The following is a 19,381-nucleotide window of genomic DNA, read 5'->3' on the forward strand; positions in this document are numbered from 1 at the left end:
TTTTTTTTCAGCCACTGGGTAAAATCCTTTTTGGAACAGCCAAAGCAGTAGGACTTTTCACATAGCAGTTGCAGTCCAAAAATCATGAATATAACTCACTTGTAATAAAGTCTGGTTGTGGTTAGTTTAATATTCCAGGATGACCAAGTCACCCAGGTGCCTGCAGGCCACACATTATAGATAAGCTACAGCTGCTTGTATGAGGACCCTCCTCAAAGCCTCCAGGGGCCACATATGTTGCCACTAATTAACCCCCATAATCTCACCACTTTTTTTGTACAAGCTTAAAAAGTCAGGGGACTTTTACAGTCCATCACATGCATAGGGGAGCGCACTGTGTTCTCGATGAGGTCCAGCAGAACTCTAAGACCCTGCGAAGATCATCCATGTTCTGGCTTATTTTTAATGCAGTGTTATGGTCTTCGTCCGCCTCAAAGGAGGAATAAATAATTGGTCTGACTGTTCCAAAAGTCGATTTAATAAATGGGAAAATTAAAGAAGAAAAAGGAGTCATTCAGACTTTCCACACATCCTAACATAAATCACTTTGCAGCTGTTTCCACTCATCTCTGTTCATTGCTGCATGATGGTGGTATAAGTTAATTTCCTCATGCCAAACCTGGAATGAGTGCAGCTTCCTGTTGTAAACACTCATCTCTCGTCAGTAACACCACTTTGTTGTTCTCCCTTCATGATGTCAAGCTCTGCTTTATGCGTGTGTTTGTATATATATGCTTATTGTATCCTGAGGGAGAAACTTACAAATCTTTCATCACTGTTATGTTGTGCCAGGCCACACTTCCTCTTGAAATAACACATACACACCCCAAAGCCTGCGCCTGATAGAGACAGAAGTTGTCTATTACGTCCCTGAGCTTTCTGCATTTAAATTATGTGTAGTACCCTATGTTTTCAAACATCTTTTTGTCATAAAATGTTAGGATAAACTTCAATATTTTAAATGTTAATTACTCAAGACCATGGCAGACAAATATTGCCAGTTTTAGTTGGTTATTGCCTAATAGAATAAACTAGAATAAAGGCTTCACCTTTGTGTTGATTCACAGTAATCTATTGTTATTCATTCCACAGCTACATAAATAAAAAAATTAAAAAATGCACAAGGCTCTGAAAGGTTTTTGCCCCTTACAGATTTCTTTGGCACACTAAAATGCTTTGGAGAATCAAGGTAATTTTAATATCAGACAAAGACAACCTGAGTAAATACAAAATGCTCTTTTCACATGATTTTAATTTATTACAAGAAACCTATTCCCCTATAGGAAAAAGTAGTTGCTCCCTAAACCAAACAAGTGATTCTTCCACCATTGGTGGTAGCAACCGCCATCAAGTGTTTGTAGTACCTGATAATGGGTCTTTTATATGGCTACTGGAAATGTTTTCCGTGCTGCTTTTTGCAGACTTGCTTCCAGTGACTTTGGAGGGTTTTGAGCATGACCGGCCTGCTTAAGGTCATTACATACATCTTAATCAGATTTAAATTCAGACTTTGGCTAGGCCACCTTAAAACTTTCATTCTATTTTGAATTTGTAAATTATTTTTTAAACTATAACTTCATACTAAGTTATTTGACAAAGATACATGTACAGTAATCCACCTATTTCCTTTCGAAATCTGCCATGAGTTCTTGGGTGGACTAAAAAGATGAAATTTAAAATGGATCTTATTTTAAGCAAAACTTCTCCCTTGTTAGCTCATTCCTCCATTCACCTCTTTGAAAACACTGTTCAAAGAACCTGCTCTTTAAAGCTCCTATTCAATTCTTAAAGAAAAGCAGCCTCACGCCAGGCCCTCGCTGTCCGCCCAGCCGCCTGCCTGCAACATGGTAGACAAAACAAGTGGGAGGCAGGATTTGTTTAGACAGAGCTCACCTGGCACTCACGCAAACACAGAAACAGTGATCAGGCAAGCCCCAGCGAGGAGTAGAGGCAGCAGGGAAGAGGAGAAGGAGGGGCGGTGCTGGCTGGAAGACGATGTAGGGGCGATAATGAGTGTGTGAAGGGTGGAGGGTGCCCGAAGAGCAGAGCATGGGGTTGGATGTGCTACCCCTATCCACGGCTACCAAAAAAGTAAAGCAGATAAAGATTTGAGGGGAATAAGTGGTGCAAAGCCTTAGGTGGAGGGGTTTGTATGTTGGCGGGCCATTTAAAAGAAGGGGTTTGGAAAAGCCTAAACCTGTGGAGTAACAGAGGTGGAATTCTTGGTTTTTTGTGTGTCTTGGCTTCACCTTTATATAACTTGGCATGAGAAAACATTTGGCTGATCTATCATTATGCTCAGCCACAGTTACATGCAGCGTCAAAAGCCTAAAACACTAATTATTATTAATAACTGACTGCAGGGCAACAACGTCCATCAAGTAATTTTTTACGGTTTCTTCCATAGTGCGTCGCGGGTCGCAGTTGAATGTTTGTCATGTAATCAGTAGAATATATCACTTTAAGCATTTAAGTAATTAAGTGCTAAATAGTGGAATGATGTAATAACTATAAACATTTTTCTTCTTAAAACAATCAAAAAAAGAAACGTGTCCTTTTTTGTAAGTACAAAATTTTGGATGTCTCTCAATACAATAGATGATAAGATGTTTTAATTAATTTCCAATCTTTCTTTTCTTTTCTCTTACCTGCATTATTGCTACTCTGTACACACCTTTTGCAACATGGTTTTCACTTTTTGTCTTTCTTAAAGTCTTTCAGCACAAGAGCAATCAGATCATCTTTGGAAATAAGTCAAAGGAAAGCATGTTCAGTGGTAGCGTAAAGTAAAAATATAAAATGTTTTAGAAAAAACAATAACCTAGACTGAGCATCGTTATGAGCAAGTAATTGCTGTAAATTAAGCCTTCGTATCTTCATGTGGCATTTTTCCACTACATTGTACTTTACTGCATGTGACTTTTCTCTAGCTTGATGGTTTTCTCTTAACATAGAGGGATCAGCTGCTTATCATCCTGGCACAACGTCAACTTCCAGTGACAGATAGAGGCCAGTAGGGAATTGAACGGAAAACACGTAAGGCAGATGTATTCAAGTGGGTCTTAGATTCCAAAAACAAATCTGCATATTAGACAATTTTGCTCTTAATTTTAATCAATTTTTTTGTTTGTAGTGTGCCGTTTTTTCTAATTCTGGTGCAACACATGCTTTTGCACAACAAGGATGCTCCCTCAAAATAAAGAGAAGGTATTCTACTATCTCTTCTGTGGCCTGGTTCAATTAAGCCCAAGCACCTCTTGATCAAGCCTGATAATGGATTAATATAAAGGAGACATAGAAAAACATCTTAAATCTTAAATAAAACTTCTTAAAAGGAAGTGACCAAAAAGATGTCATTAAAAAGATGAAATCAGAACCACTGTAACTGTAAACTAGAGTCTCATTATCCTGACTTATTCAAATTGAAACAAAATCATGACTAGTGTTGTCTTGACTTTACCTTAACCCTTTGAATCTGGGAAAAAAAACACGTGAGGATGGCCGACAGCAGGGAACAAAAAGCAAGATGGATGATAACTCCCCCCTAACCACACACACTCTCACAGTTACTATGGGTTGACCTCAGTTGACCCCATGGCCCCTCGACAGCCTCTCATTCTATTGACTGGGATTAGGGAGGGGTTTGTCCGTGGGGTTTTATGACAGAGAAAAAAGAACGAAAGTTGCCTCACTGTAACCCTTTGGCGACACCGTGGTTTGTCTGATGAGACTGAACAACAATGCAATGTTTTCAACACATGTGTCATTTTGTTTGCTTGCACTTAGACTCACTCAGCCTAAAAAAAACATACTGAAAGTATGTTCCTGTAATTGTTTAGACAATTCTCAACAGGCCATTTGATCTCTTTCACTTACAGTACCTTCACTATACTTGTTGTTAATCTGCTCTGTTTCACCTCACATTGGCATCCAGAAGCAAAAATATATCATGTGATTCTCATACAAAAAGATATTTAAAACATTTCTGTCAGCAAGAAGGTGGTTGTTCGTTGCTCGGTAATGAGGCGACATTAGAAGTGTAGTACTCGACATACAATAGTTATAGTCTAGAAATGTAATCACCAAAGCATCAACAACATGTAAGGTGAAGTATGAATTATTAATTGATGCCACTGTAAACCTAAAGGCTCTTAAGTGTTGCACAGCCCACTTTGCACCTCTAATTATCTCTGCAGGCAGCTGCATACTGTAATAGACGAAGATGATGGGGGCAGAAGCAGGGGTAAATTACCCACCAACAAACTGTAGTTATAAGCAGCAAGCTAAAAGATGCTGAGGATGTATCAAAGTGCCATTACAGCATTGATATGAAATGCAAATGCACAGACAACTCCAAACAATATGTTATATAATGAAAACCTGGTTCAGAGGTTACTTATGACTTATGAATAAATGTGACAAAAAAGCTGGACAAGATGTCTGTCCTGTCACCCTACCAGAGACTCCCCGGGATGATGGTAATATCAATAAAAAAAAATGTTTAAAAGTCTCTAAAGTGCACAGTTAGGTTATTGCAACAAAGAATCACATCTCTGTGTGAGTCTTCATTACAACTATTAGATGGTGTCTGTATCCCAACCAGTTGTTTGGTAGGCATGCCAGGACAAACAATGTTTCTGTCCTGTCCTCACGATAGATCAGATAAGTTCACTCATCACCCGTCAGGCCAACTGGTGATGAATGAGGAGGCTTTCGCAAAATGAAGCTGGCATTGCAGAACCAAAGGATTCATGGAGTAGAACTTTTTTAGGTGGATATAGAGTGATACACAGAAAATGAGTTAGACATGTCCCATTCTAAAGGGTTAACTGCAACAGTTGCTTGTGATGCCCGATCACTTCTATTCTGTTTTCAGAGGTTACTAATAAGGTACAAACAACTCTTGGCAGACGTCCAGTGGTATGTTCTGTCTCACAGCACTTTGCTGCAACCTTTCTAATGTGCACTGAGGGATAAAGCAGTGGTGGATCGACTTTAACCCATCTTGGTCCTTTTAGTAAAAACAATGAGAAGGGGTCGTGCTTTCAAGTGTTTTGTGGGGTGGCAAAAATAAAAGGTCCATAACAGTGGGCATTCTAGAGATTGAGCAGTGGTCAAAACTTCCTTGCTTTGTATGCTTCAACTTTGTGAAACGTCATGAGCGATGGAATGCTGTTTCAAGAGGGTTATAGAAACCACTTCATATCAGCCACCTGTCAATCTAACAGCTTCTTGTTGTTTCCTAGGAGACTTCACCTGGTCAACAATGTAAGGACAGGGTACATCTTTTACCCCGAGGAATTCTTGAGCAGTTCCTTCCTCGTTTCATTCATTTTAGATGCTTGAGCAGCATCTCTGTACAATCATCTAGCACATGGGAAACAAAATAGCATCTATATATTATAATTGGCTCCAGTTAATCTGAGGCATTTGAAATGTATATTTATTTTTACTGGAGCAAAATATTTTCGAAAGATCATCAGCGCATTACTACAAAACCGAACACTTGCATCATCATGTGTTAGCTTGGACCAGTCAGCCAACATCTAAAATCTTTTTTGTCTCTTGCTGAATTAACCACCCTATAATTTACTCAGCAGTACTACTTGTGATATAAACAACACCTACTAACACATGTGTAGTAATTACAGCTTTAACAGCCATCCCTAGACCATGATCTTTAGCAGCTCTTTAGACAACATCAGCAACCATACATAGGGGAGTATGTTTCACACACCTGTTGATTAGCAACTCTCACTGTAGTGTCACTATGGTTTTTCCAACCATTACACCCATTAGAGGCCAATTAACACTGAGACAATCCTCCTTCCTGTTTTATAGCACCGTTAATAAAAGCCTTCTGATTTACTATGGGTTCCCCAGGCTATTATGCAACAAAGAGCAACTGTGAAAAAATGTTTAACCACATACAGATTTATGTTGTTTGCACTTTTTTGTCACATTTAATGTTTCAGATGATCTAACAGATTATGTTATCAGTAAATTGAAAATGCAGTTTTCAAATGATAATTTCATTTATTAAGGGAAAAAAAAATCTGTCCAGATCCTCCTGGTCATATGTGAAAAAGTAATTGGCAAAAGTAAATGACATCTTGATGATCCCCAAGACTTTTAGGGAAATATGTTTTGGACTGATGACGCAAGAGTAGAATTTGGTGGTGGTAGTGTGATGGTCTGGGCTTGCTTCCCTGCATCAGGACTGGGTGATTTACTGTAATTGATGGAACCATGAGTTACCAGAAAATCCTAAAGCAGATGTGCCGTCTTTTGCTCAAACTTACAACTCTGTAAAGTGACTGTACAGATTAAAGTATCTTTAATGGTTAAAGAAATTATGGTTTTGAATGGCCTAGTCAAAGTGAAGATGTTGTGGTATGATATTAAAAATACTGTCCATGGTAAAAAACCTTCCACTGTGTACTATAGAAGGGGCCATAATTCATGGACTTATTGCCTGTTATCGCAAACACTTAATCGAAGTCCTTGCTGCCTAAGGAGCCCGACCGCTTAAGAGCTAGGGGTCAGTTACTTTTTTCACATAGTACTAACAATACATAAGTTGGCTAAGAAAGCTTTTTCCCTCAATACATGAAATAATCATTTAGAAACTGCACTTGGTATTTACTGAGGTCATCTTTTTCTGACAGTTTGATGATCTGAAACATGTAAGTCTGACAAAAAAGCAAAAACAAGAAATCTGTAAGGGGGCAGACATTATTTTCACCGCACTGTAGTTTAGTAATATACAGGCTTTTGTAGCAGACGAAAAAACCTGTTACCTAACCTAATGTAACAGGTAGGTTCGAGGCACTGCAATGTATTAGCTTTCAAAGCAGTGCCAGCAAAGATGAAGCAATGTGCTTTTTTCCCCCATCAGCATGCAACAAACCTTAACTAAAAACATATTAAGCGTATTATTCAAATCATCCAAGCCTCATCATCAATAAAATACTGCGGGTATAACATGGTACCTTGCAATCCCTATATAACTAGTTGTTTTGAAGTGATGGATCATGTGGATCGTTCCCCAGAAAGTGCGTCTTAAAGCAGGCTAAAAGTTCACCTCTAGTTGGTATTTTCTTTTCCCTTTCCGCGTGTTTGAGTTGTATATCTCAGTGGGTTTACGAGACAAACATTTGAGTGCGCATGTTGCAGCACGCCAGAGGCACGGGTCGTGCTGGGAAAAAAAAAAACTTGATGCCATGCAGGACTGAAATTACAGCCCAAAGATGTTTTGAAGTACGTGCTGCATAGTTGTAGGTGATACGTTTAAAATACAGTGAACCAACAAGAAAATACGCATATATATATATTTGCGTATTTTATATATATATATATATATATATTTGAAACTTTTAATTGAATTTCCCACCTGCAAAGTCCGGAGAGCCCTTGGTGAGATCGCAGATGACGGTCTGACACGATATTCCTAACAGAAGCGCAAAATTGACGGCTGAGATAGTCCAGTCTGAGAATAACATCATTGAACCCTCGAAGTTTGTAATTTCCCCCAAATCATTGACAAAAAAATATCCAGCGACAGAGAGCTCCAGCATTAAGAGATGTGCGATTCCATGTTTCTAGGCTTCCCTCATCCTCCCTCCACCGCAGTGCTTCTTTATTCGTCGAGGGTTGGGTTTGGTTTCGTATGTGTGTTATTTCCAACTGCGCTTTGAAGGAGGAGGCATTCCACCTGCTGGAACTGCGCCACCCTGCTTAGTCTGAAAGATCCCAGGCCAGCACATTACATGGACAAACTTCTGTTTCAGAGTTACAATCTATATAAAAAAAATTTTAAAGTAAACTTTATAAAAAAAATATACAAAATGGCGCAATCTTAATATATATATATATATATAGAGACAAAAGTTTTCACATCTCTTAAACTTTTTCACTTTTTGTCAAGTTACAATAACGCCAGTTAATTTTATTTGTAATTTATGTGCTAGCCTATATCAAGTTCTGAATAATTGTGAATATATGGATTTTAACATTTTATTCAAATGAACAAGTAAGACATTTATATTTATTCACGTAAATAGTCAACAGACTCTAATACTGCTGTTCAGTGAAGACTTGTTAGAGAACATTAGTGAACTAGAATGGTCAAGGATAAGGTTGTGGAGAAGTTTAAAGCAGGGTTAGGTTATAAAAACAATACCCCAAGGTTCAAACATCTCACAGGGGACTGTTCACACAATTGCCAGAAATTGGCCAAAATATGGCCATCCACCTAAATTAACAGAGTGGGCAAGAGGAGCATTATTCAACCCTGCATCTAAAAGAACCATAGTAATTTTGGATGAGCTGCAGAGACCCACAATTCAGGTGGGACAATCTGTCAACAGGACAACTATAAGTTGCAATAAACGTGAAGAAGAATGTGTTCTGGTCAGATGAAACCATAATTGTTCTTGAAAACCAGCCTTGAGCGAATCATCCATATAGTTGTGAGTGGCGGCAGTAACATATTGAAAGGATACTTCTCCTCAGCAGGGTCAGGGAATCTGTCAGACTTGATGGGCAGATGGATGGAGTTAAATATAGGGCAATCCTGAAAAAAAAAAAAAAAATGTTAAGAGACTGCAAAAAAACTTGGGGCTGGGTGGAGATCCACATTCAAGCTAGGCAATAACCTCACCCATTCAGTCAGAGCTCAAAGCATATTCACGCACTTAACATAAGTTTCTGGGAAGACTTAAATATTGGTGTTCGCATTCAAGTCTGACTTTGTGCAAGTTTGCAAAAAAGAATGTCCTAAAAGACATATCCCCAGAGAACTGCAGCTATAACTGCAGTAAAAGGTGGTTCCCACACATTTCATATATTTATTAGAAAGAAAGAAAGAAAGAAAGAAATAAAGAAAGAAACGGCGTAGGCTATTGTCTTTCCACTGCTTTGTAGTGGTCATTAGGCTGTGGTTGTGTGTGAAAATCTTCCTAAAAGTGGCCTATCTGTAACATAAAAGTTAAGCCAGAACTCGCTCCACCATAATGGCATTTTGTTTGTATATTTGCCTTATTACTTATGTTTATATTTAACCATTTCTGTATGTCATTATACTTTTATTGGTTTTATTTACTCCCTTTTTCAGCTGCACTATATCACTTTAAGGTAGCTGTCTAACCTGTAACTAAGCAGTTTTGACGTAATTTCGACGGATTCGTTTAAATGAAAAAAACATATTTTGTCCGTTTTAACAATTTAAAAACTTTAACAGGAGCTGACGATGACCGACAGAACAATAGCGCCATCTTGTGTTGTAAATTGTTGAACTACAGTTCCCCATATTCGCGTTTAGAATGTTCTTGAGCTTCACGGCTTCCGTACAATGTGACAACAGAAGGTCAGATATGGCGGTCTGTTCTAGAGGACTTGATAAATTTGCTACGTCGCTGCGGTTTTGTCGAAAACTGCAGCTCCAGAATGAACGTAAGTGTGCTAAGGAGGCTTGGAACTGTCTGCCGTGTGGTATATTTCGCTCTCACTCATAGAAATAGTGTCTTAGTCGTAAACTACATCTACGTGTTCACATGTAGCTACGGCTAGCAAGGTTAGCTCTGTTTAAGCCATAGAAAAAAATGAAAGTAATCGTGAGATATTATTGTTTTCTTTCCATTTCCAGGGTTGCTTTCTACATCTGTGTGTCGCCCTGCGGCGGACAGCGAACCTCCTAAATTTGTCCCTCCTTCTAAACCAGTCATAGTAGATAAGACACAAACTGTGGCTTCTTTGAGAAAGTAAGATTATTTTTACACTCTGTAAGCAACATAAGAGTTCGTAAAGATGTCCCCTTTTCGTCTGTTACTCTGTCGGTTCAGCTTGTTTTATTTTCTGCCAGGTTTCTGAGCCCAGAGTTCGTCCCTCCAAGGCAGAGGACAGATCCTTTCAAGTTTTTTTTGGAGAGGAAAGACATGATTCGCAGGAGGAAAATGCTCAACATTCCCGAATTCTATGTGGGTAAGAGACTAAATGTTTAAGGGGTTACAATTTTCGTTATTTCACCTGAATATCCCCCCGATATGTTCCCCCAAATGTCCTGTTATTTAGTTAGAATTTTTTCCTTTTTGTTTACATGCAATTATATTATAGAAATGTAAAGCTAATTTAAGTTAGTTTCCATGTTTCTTGCAAACATGCACATTTTTAATTTGCTTGCATTAAAGCTCTCCGCACACAAGCAAATACAAGAAGGACATTTAAGAGATTCTGTTTTAAGTAGATGGCAAAATTATTGTCTGTACCGTTAATGCTGCGGCAGTACAATATTCAGAAAATAAATAGTTGCATTTACTGAGATTAACCCACATTTAATTTAATGTATTGTTTTTTCCATAGGAACAGCTGCAATAAGCGTAGATCATTACCTAAAAGCTATTTGATGCTTACATTACAATGTTTAGAGCCATGGCTAATTTGTTACACTCACCCCTAGAATGACCTTTAGGTATTAAATTAAATGGAAGGTGAAACTTAAATGCAATAAAAAGCCCCTAATCGTCTGTCTCGTTCATCATCGCAATGTCCCCAACACTCCTTGTAAACTATAGGATGTTGGTCTCTTGGAGGTATAAAAGCTGTGGGCATCAAGGTAGTACAGTCTGCAGTGCATGATTGCATGGCACATGAGCCATATTAGCTTAACAAATATTGCATCCAAGTAGTTCTTCTCATTTGCGATTTTGTAAATGTTGCTATTGTGATGAGTCCATACATTATAAATCTCAAATTAATAATGAAACATTAGACAACATCTATGCCAGCTCTTAGCTACCGTGTACAGATGTAGATCCTGATCACCAAAAGGAAGTGATCGAAATGGAGTGACTAAGGCTTGGAAATTGGCTGAAATGCTTCCTCATCTGGGAGAGGCTTCAGGTAGAGCCGCTGCTCCTATGTATCGAGAAGTTTCGGCTGTGGTTCTGACATCTGCTTAGGATGTCTCCTGGAAGGCTCTCTTTGGAGGTTTTTCTGGCACAACATATGTCCACTGGGAGGAGACCAGGGAGTACACCCAGAACTCTTTGGAAGGTTTATATAACCTTTGTGACCCGTGAACACATTGGGATTCCCCAGAACAAGCCGGGTTTCCCACATCAACCTGCTATTTCCACCACGTCTGGACCCTGAATTAGTGAGAGATGATGGATTAATGTTACCACTGTATTTCTTCAAGGCAGTGTGATAGTCTGCTTGTAATCCATACCTGTCAGTCTGACATTTAGTAGATTGCTGAGCAAAATACACAAACTAAAAGGAACAAAGAAAGCTCCAATTCACTGAGCAACTGAAATCCTGCCACAGCTATGACTAAAAAATTGTCAGAATTTGATGTATTAAGTTGAGCTGACAGAAATTTAGATGGGCATCAAAAAAATCGATGGATTGGCGACCTGTCCTGGGTGTACCCTACCTCTCGCCCGTAGACTGCTGGAGAGAGGCACCAGCTCCCTCATGACCCATTATGGAGTAAGCGGTATAGAAGATGAATGAATGAATAAAAAAAAATCATATTAACCATCAGTAACAATCACAATTGTGATTAAGTGTCTTATTCATGCAAAAGTTATATTTTCTTATTTTCTTCTATGTCTGTCAGGCAGCATCCTTGCTGTGATCATGGCTGATCCCAATGCTATTGGGAAAACAAACCGCTTTGTTGGCATCTGCATCCAGAGGGGTGGGAAAGGGCTGGGGGCCACTTTTGTCTTAAGGAACATTATTAACAATCAAGGTGAGGTTTGTTTTTCATATTCAACATAAATAAGTGTTAATTGAGCATAAAATCACATTTAGTGACAGTTATTTGTCATCTAATGTTAAAATTCAAAATGTTTTCATGTTGTTTTACATTCCTTTTAATCTTAGATATTCCTTGTTAACCTGTGCTCCTTCCCTTGTAAGTAATTTGGTGGAAGATGTTTGAAAAAAATTATTTCCAGAAACACCCCAACCCTGACAGGATATGTGGGTATAAATGATATAGTATATTTACCAAGTATATTTTTAAAAGCTTGAGGCACTTTTAGGACCAAAAGCTTTTGGTCACACACTGAAAGGAGAAAAAAAATTTGGTGAATTTCTTTGAATTTAAGTAATTAAATCAGGATATAAAATCATATTCCTTCCTTCTTTCAAAGTTTAAATGAATTAATATTTATCCGGGTGCTTGCTATTATTGGTAAATCACTGACTTAAGTGTCAAGATTTGGGTATTTCTATTGCTCCTGACTTGCAGAACAGATAAGCTAATGTCCTATACGTTCTGACAGTATCGTTAGCTATTATTGGCCTTGTTACTGGAGGTGTAACATTATACATTATATGTGGAACTAAAGTGCAGGATTCTACGTACCACCAAGCAACTACACAAAAAACCAAAAACAACATTTTACAACAGTGATAAGGTTGGTAGCTCACTCTGCACTGGACTTACTCACCTGAAACCACATCAGCCTAAATGTAACCAACACATTGGCACAGAGTAAAATCAGCTTAAGTGTGAATCCAGTCATCTGCAGCATTCAATCAGCCCCAAGTACCATGAGACTCTTTATAGCAGCAGACATGCAACCACACACCAATATTATATTAAGATTAGTCTGTCGTTGAGAGGTATTTTCCCTGCCAGTGGCAGCTCCTGTGGTGCATTTAAGCACAGCCATAACACAGAATTTTCTAAATCAGTGGTTCTCAAAGTTGTGGCATATTAGCAAGTGTGGGGTCTTGAGATCCTCTTCAGGAAATAAACAAAAAAAATAAGAATTATAATTTGGGATGCACCATATATCGCCATTCACATCAGTATCGGCCAATGTTAGATATTTTTTAACATATCGGTACCAGTCCGATAAGTAAAACTGGGCCGATATTATTTACCCAAGTTTATTTCCATCGTGTTGCTCTTGGTGTGATTTTTGGGGGGGTGTTGGATATGTGATATTTGGACTTACAGAGAAATTAAAGCAGTATTTCAACTGATGCTGTTTAAGTTGTCATTATTTAATGTCCTTATTTAATTAAGTAAAATGCTGGTCGTCTCAACCAATGTTTGAGGTTATGAGACTCTTTCACTGTTATGTTTTGGGGATCGGGCTCCACTCCTAGCAATGATTTATAAACAGCCTGTAAATAAATACATTTAACTTTGTTTAAACAAGCCAATAAGAGCCTTCTCTTATGCGGTCTTTAGTTTGGCTCACCCCGCAGCATTGACATGACACAAGGTGCTTTAGCACATATTTATCCTCCCCGTGCCAGAACCATCAGTTCCAGTTAAAGCGCCACTAGAGTTTAGCAAACTCCACGTTTACATTTGTGATTGTAGATACTTCCCAAACACTCTTAGTATACTGTCGACAACCAAAACAGTGTACAAATATGTCTTCATTTTTTAATTGTTTAGCAGCCTTGTGAAATGACCAAAAGCCATTGCCCGTGATTTGAATATTATGGAAGAATTTGCTAATTTTATTGTCTTACTGATTACATTTCACTACTACCTGGTGCAAGTAGTGAGACTGGTGAGAATGACATAAAATGTGTGCGTCCTAGGTGTCGAGATCTGCTACGAGCTGTACAATCCTCGGATCCAGAAAATGGAGGTCCTGAAGCTGGAGAAAAGGCTGGATGAAAACCTGATGTACCTTAGAGATGCTCTGCCTGAGTACAGCACAGTGGACCCGGAAATGAAGCCCGTTCCCTTCTCCCCTACTGGAGAGGTTCCTGTTAACTTGGTGAGTGGGCTGTAAGATTCGCATCATTTCAGATTTCAAAATTATTTGTGCTTAAACTGCTTTTTGTTTTGCTGTGTATCATCGTTTACACTAACAAATGCCTTTATATTTTTGATCAAGTGATGCAAGTGTGTTTTCATTGAGTAATTGACTAACTAATAAATCGATGGTTTGTCTGGTTTTTTTGGGGTCAGTTTTCTCATCCAACCCCGGCAGTAAAACACAGGAGAAAACAAAAGATAAAAAAATAAAACTGCTGCAATTTTAAACAATTAAGCTTTATTTTTTTCTCTCTCTGTTCTCCAGATCAAAGTAAGAATGCGCCCAAAGCCATGGTCCAAACGTTGGGAACGACCCAAGTTCAACATCCAGGGCATCCGCTTTGACCTGTGCATGACCCCCAGACAGATGGAGGGTGCGCAGAAGCATGCACAGCCATGGCTGGAGTACGACATGCTGAAGGAATATGACACCACCAAACTAGAGCAGCAGATCCTCATAGAAGTGCAGCAGGAGATGAGCAAGTGATTGGAATCCCTTTAAATGTCTGAGTAACCCCTCACAGGGCAACCATGGGAACAGAATTTTCCAGCAACAAGGAAAAACTGGAAAATAGATTGAGTGAAACTGTGGGAATATGTGACAACTAGTTTGAACATCACTGCGTAATACAAAGGAAGCAACTTGGACATGTGGATTAAACAGGCTCCTATCTATTCAGTTCACTGTTTTCAGGCGTTTAACTTTGGTTTCTTACCATTAAGCAGAAATTAAGTTGTTACCATTATAAAAATATTAAACTGTTCAAACTTTGGGTTTTAGATAATTGTCTTTTATTTAGTTGTTTTTTCCCCCTTTTTTGTCTTTATTCTGCACATCTCTGTTTTGGTTTGCTTATTTCCACATCTTAGTCTTTTTAACTTTTCTGGAACAGAGGAGTGAGCAGAATGAATATTTTTTTTATTGTATTTTCATCACTACAGTTTTAGCTCTACGTAAGGTAGACTAAATTAGTAATAGCTTAGACTTGACCTTCGTCCAACAGACAGTCATTGGCTCCCTATACAAAGAAGATAAGTCACACGATAAGACTTTGTTCATCCCCCAAGGGGGAAATTAAGTTGTCACAGCAGCAAGACAGAGTAAAATGGTGGACATCTACAAGGATCATTCAAAGAAAAATTATAAATAATAAATCTTGCTAGAAAAACAATAACAAAAAAATGCTGTATCTAAAATAAAGTTACAACAAATATGAACACTATATAACAGAGATAAATGAAGAGAAACATGTTTTGTACGTTTATAGGTTTTTATTGTGCAGTCTGATATCTGATGGGAGGAAGCGCCCTTCCTGCACTGTGGTAGCAGCAGCCTGCTGAAGCAGCTGGTCAGAGCTCCCACAGTGTCATAGAGGGGGTGAGAGGTGTTCATGATGAATGTCAGCTTGGCTAGCATCCTCTCTCCCCACCTCCACTGTAGAGTCTAGGGGACCGAAGCGTAGAACACTGAAGATGCTACCACAGTACCAAAAGGCCATTGCTACAGAAGCTGGCTGTTCACAGATTGATGCATCCAAGCATATCAATGGAAAGTTGATTAAAGTATAAATGTCCAGTGGAAAAAGATGCACAAGCTATAGCTTTGAGAGGTTTGTGAAGTAAAGGCCTTTGGCAGAGATTTGCATTTCATGTATTATAGCTAGAGTCAAGAGCCACCTCACACATGCATGACATAACATATTGGGAACTGCAGGTCTCCTTAGTGGTCAGTCAGTCATTTTCTACCTTAGTGGTATGAAATTTAATTCTTAGATTTTTGAGGTCTGAGGAAGCATGGAAAATGAACATAGGAGTATTGGAAAAATATGTTTACAGAAATTATTAATTTCCCCATACTCTCTTGTGTCCTGACTCATTTCCTTGTGTTCTACTTTCCTTCCTTCTGCCCTTATTTCCTGTCTTCTGTGTTCTTGCTTTCCTTCTGTTGGTCCTTTCTTTCTTCCTTTCCTTGTGTGCTGCTTTCTCTCCTAATTGTATACCAGCTCTCTTGTATCATTGAAAACTTCCTTGTTTCTTTGTATATAGATAATACATAATCTATTATATACAGTGCCTTGCGAAAGTATTCGGCCCCCTTGAACTTTTCAACCTCTTGCCACATTTCAGGCTTCAAACATAAAGATATAAATTTTCTGTGAAGAATCAACAACAAGTGGGACACAATCATGAAGTGGAATGAAATTTATTGGATTTGTCAAACTTTTTTAACAAACTGAAAAGTGGGGCGTTCGATATTATTCGGCCCCCTTGCGTTAATACTTTGTAGCGCCACCCTTTGCTACAATTACAGCTGCAAGTCTCTTGGGGTATGTCTCTATCAATTTTCCACATCGAGAGACTGAAATTCTTGCCCATTCTTCCTTGTAAAACAGCTCAAGCTCAGTGAGGTTGGATGGAGAGCGTTCGTGAACAGCAGACTTCAGTTTTTTCCACAGATTCTCAATTGGATTCAGGTCTGGACTTTGACTTGGCCATTCCAACACCTGGATACGTTTATTTGTGAACCATTCCATTGTAGATTTGGCTTTATGTTTTGGATCATTGTCTTGTTGGAAGATAAATCTCTGTCCCAGTCTCAGGTCTCTTGCAGACTCCCAACAGGTTTTCTTCCAGAATGGTCCTGTATTTGGCTCCATCCATCTTCCCATCAATTTTGACCATCTTCCCTGTCCCTGCTGACGAAAAGCAGGCTCAAACCATGATGCTGCCACCACCATGTTTGACAGTGGAGATGGTGTGTTCAGGGTGATGAGTTGTGTTGCTTTTACACCAAACATATCGTTTTGCATTGTGGCCAAACAGTTTGATTTTGGTTTCATCTGACCAGAGCACCTTCTTCCACATGCTTGGTGTGTCTCCCAGGTGGCTTGTGGCAAACTTTAAAGGAGACTTTTTATGGATATCTTTGAGAAATGGCTTTCTTCTTGCCACTCTTCCATAAAGGCCAGATTTGTGCAGTGTACGACTGATTGTGGTCCTATGGACAGACTCTCCCACCTCAGCTGTAGATCTCTGCAGTTCATCCAGAGTGATCATGGGCTTCTTGGCTGCATCTCTGATCAGTCTTCTCCTTGTTCGAGATGAAAGTTTAGAGGGACGGCCGGGTCTTGGTAGATTTGCAGTGGTCTGATACTCCTTCCATTTCAATATGATTGCTTGCACAGTGCTCCTTGGGATGTTTAAAGCTTGGGAAATCTTTTTGTATTCAAATCCGGCTTTAAACTTCTGAACAACAGTATCTCTGACCTACCTGGTGTGTTCCTTGGTCTTCATGATGCTCTCTGCGCTTTGAACAGAACCCTGAGACTATCACAGAGCAGGTGCATTTATACGGAGACTTGATTACACACAGGTGGATTCTATTGATCATCATCAGTCATTTGGGACAACATTGGATCATTGGATCCTCACTGAACTTCTGGAGTGAGTTTGCTGCACTGAAAGTAAAGGGGCCAAATAATATTGCACGCCCCACTTTTCAGTTTTTTCATTCCACTTCACAATTGTGTCCCACTTGTTGTTGATTCTTCACAAAAAATTTGAATTTTATTTCTTTATGTTTGAAGCCTGAAATGTGGCAAGAGGTTGAAAAGTTCAAGGGGGCCGAATACTTTCGCAAGGCACTGTATATACATGTACATAATCCAAATAGTATGTAGGAACCCTGAAAATGTTACCTTCCTTGCATTAAGCCACACCTGAAACATAGACATTAAATGTGTCTTACCTTTGCAAAGGAGAAAAGGGACTGGACTGTTGCTTAGTTGTCCAAAGTCCTCTTTGCAGATGAAAATAAATGTTGCATTTGATTTGGAAATGAAAGTTCCAGATTCTGGAGGAAGAGTGGTGAGAGACAGAATTCAAGCTGTTTTTGGTCCTGTGAGACAGCTGACCCAACACACGCTGCTATGGAAGCAGCCTGGGCTTCCTTAACACTTCAGCAGAGCAGCACCCTGATTCCCATGCTACGCTGCATTGAGACAGTAATTAATGCAAAAGGAGGAGTGCATGTACTGTACAGTGTACTTCTATCTCAAAAAATATTTTTTTTATTATTATTTATTGTGATATGCCGGAATAATTATTTTGTAAGCGCATGTTCTCTTCTACTGGAGTACTTCAGGAGGAGAATAATTTCCAGGTCAGATAAGGAGATAGAAAGCACAGATTACAAAAATGTCACTAGGTGGCACTGTTCCTCTATTGTTGCTCCTATCAACGTTACATAACTGTCTGAGGGTTTTTGAGGGTAAACACCTTACAAACTAAAATAAACTATTATGTATTAGTCGAACAAATTATGACTGGCATTTTCCAAAAACATAAAGATCTGCATTTATTTCAGTACGCCTGCCTTTAAAAAAAGACTTGTTTATTTAAAAAAAGAAGAAAAGCTCTAGAAGAGCAACCAAAGACACCCGGTAGTGTTTTACTGCTGTGGATGGAAAATTGTGGTGTTAAGATGGTATGTTAGAGCGTCAGTCAAGCTGTATAAAAACACTTGGACTCCTTATGTTATGTCTGCTTCTTGTGAATGTGTGTGTGTATAAACAGGGTGAATGAGTCTCTGCACTCTAATTTCTGCATATTACAGGATGAGACTCGGCCTCTAATACAGGAGTAGCAGATGTTTGCTGAGCTCATTATGGACCACACAGAGTCGCTGTGAGGAGATCCAGAGATCTAACTGAGAGTGATTATGTTTACTGCTTTGACAGCAACCCAGAGCATGTTTATATGAGTTGTGTGATTATTAGAGAATCTTTTACTTGTTAAGTTACTGTCTGGTATGCAGTGGTCCAGCTAACTTACTCCCTGCTCAATCAGCCCCAACCTGCAGCAAAGAAAGCCAACTCCATCTGCTTTTAAGTGGCTATCCTGCACATTGTCATTACCCTACCCACTGAACCAGCTGGCCCTTTCACCTTTTCATTTCTCTCTCTCAGTATTTCTGTTTGGGACTGATTGATGTTCTCTTGCGGAGGCAGTAACTGAAATGTTTATCCTAAAGCACATTACCGAGTCTTCAGAGGCATTCCACTGTAACACCACTGGACTGGTAAACCAGTTTAAACCACATGGTTACTCAAAGGAAACTTCCTGTCACTCTGTGTGTCTGTGCATGTGCAATTTAGGCCCCTCGACTTATATGCACGAGCATCCCATGCCCTCCGGTTGACTTCTTTGCACCTGGAGTGAAGTTAAAGCCCCTTGGCTGAGAAAGAAGATCAAATACACACACACACACACATACACATACACACACACACACACACACACACACACACACACACACACACACACACACACACTCTCACATTTGTCAACTTGCAGACAGGCTATCAAATCACCTTTCACCACAACCAGACTTCTCAAACTTTGCCAACTGTAAATGTCTGGGGCATCTTGTCTGTCAATTCCCAGGCGAAACCGGATACACTTCATTGACGATTGCCCTGGCTCCGGGGTGGAGCATACAGGTTTGTGGTGACGATAATCCCACCCATCTATAGCAGTCAACTGTAAAGCATGGTGGGCTGATGATAGTTGCAGTGCCACAGT

General features: G+C 39.3%; 2 protein-coding genes across 2 annotated transcripts in view; one reads left to right on the forward strand and one right to left on the reverse strand.

The window, feature by feature from the left end:
- LOC124881596 (protein eva-1 homolog A) overlaps nt 1-7,640 on the reverse strand; it is a 97,540-nt gene extending 89,900 nt beyond the window's left edge. Inside the window, exon 1 of the mRNA XM_047387225.1 lies at nt 7,394-7,640. Coding sequence (XP_047243181.1) covers nt 7,394-7,577 — 184 coding nt within the window. The 5' untranslated portion in view covers nt 7,578-7,640. The remainder of the gene's footprint in view (nt 1-7,393) is intronic.
- A 1,660-nt stretch (nt 7,641-9,300) lies between these two features.
- Nucleotides 9,301-14,571, forward strand: mrpl19 (mitochondrial ribosomal protein L19). Its single transcript, XM_047387435.1, has 6 exons — nt 9,301-9,453; nt 9,647-9,761; nt 9,863-9,981; nt 11,621-11,755; nt 13,576-13,757; nt 14,064-14,571. Exons 1-6 carry the CDS (start codon nt 9,324-9,326, stop codon nt 14,283-14,285), a joined length of 903 nt encoding a protein of 300 aa, XP_047243391.1. The 5' UTR covers nt 9,301-9,323; the 3' UTR covers nt 14,286-14,571.
- The last annotated feature ends 4,810 nt before the right edge of the window (nt 14,572-19,381 follow it).

This window comes from Girardinichthys multiradiatus, chromosome 15, assembly GCF_021462225.1.
Source record: "Girardinichthys multiradiatus isolate DD_20200921_A chromosome 15, DD_fGirMul_XY1, whole genome shotgun sequence".
Classification (NCBI taxonomy): Eukaryota; Metazoa; Chordata; class Actinopteri; order Cyprinodontiformes; family Goodeidae; genus Girardinichthys; species Girardinichthys multiradiatus.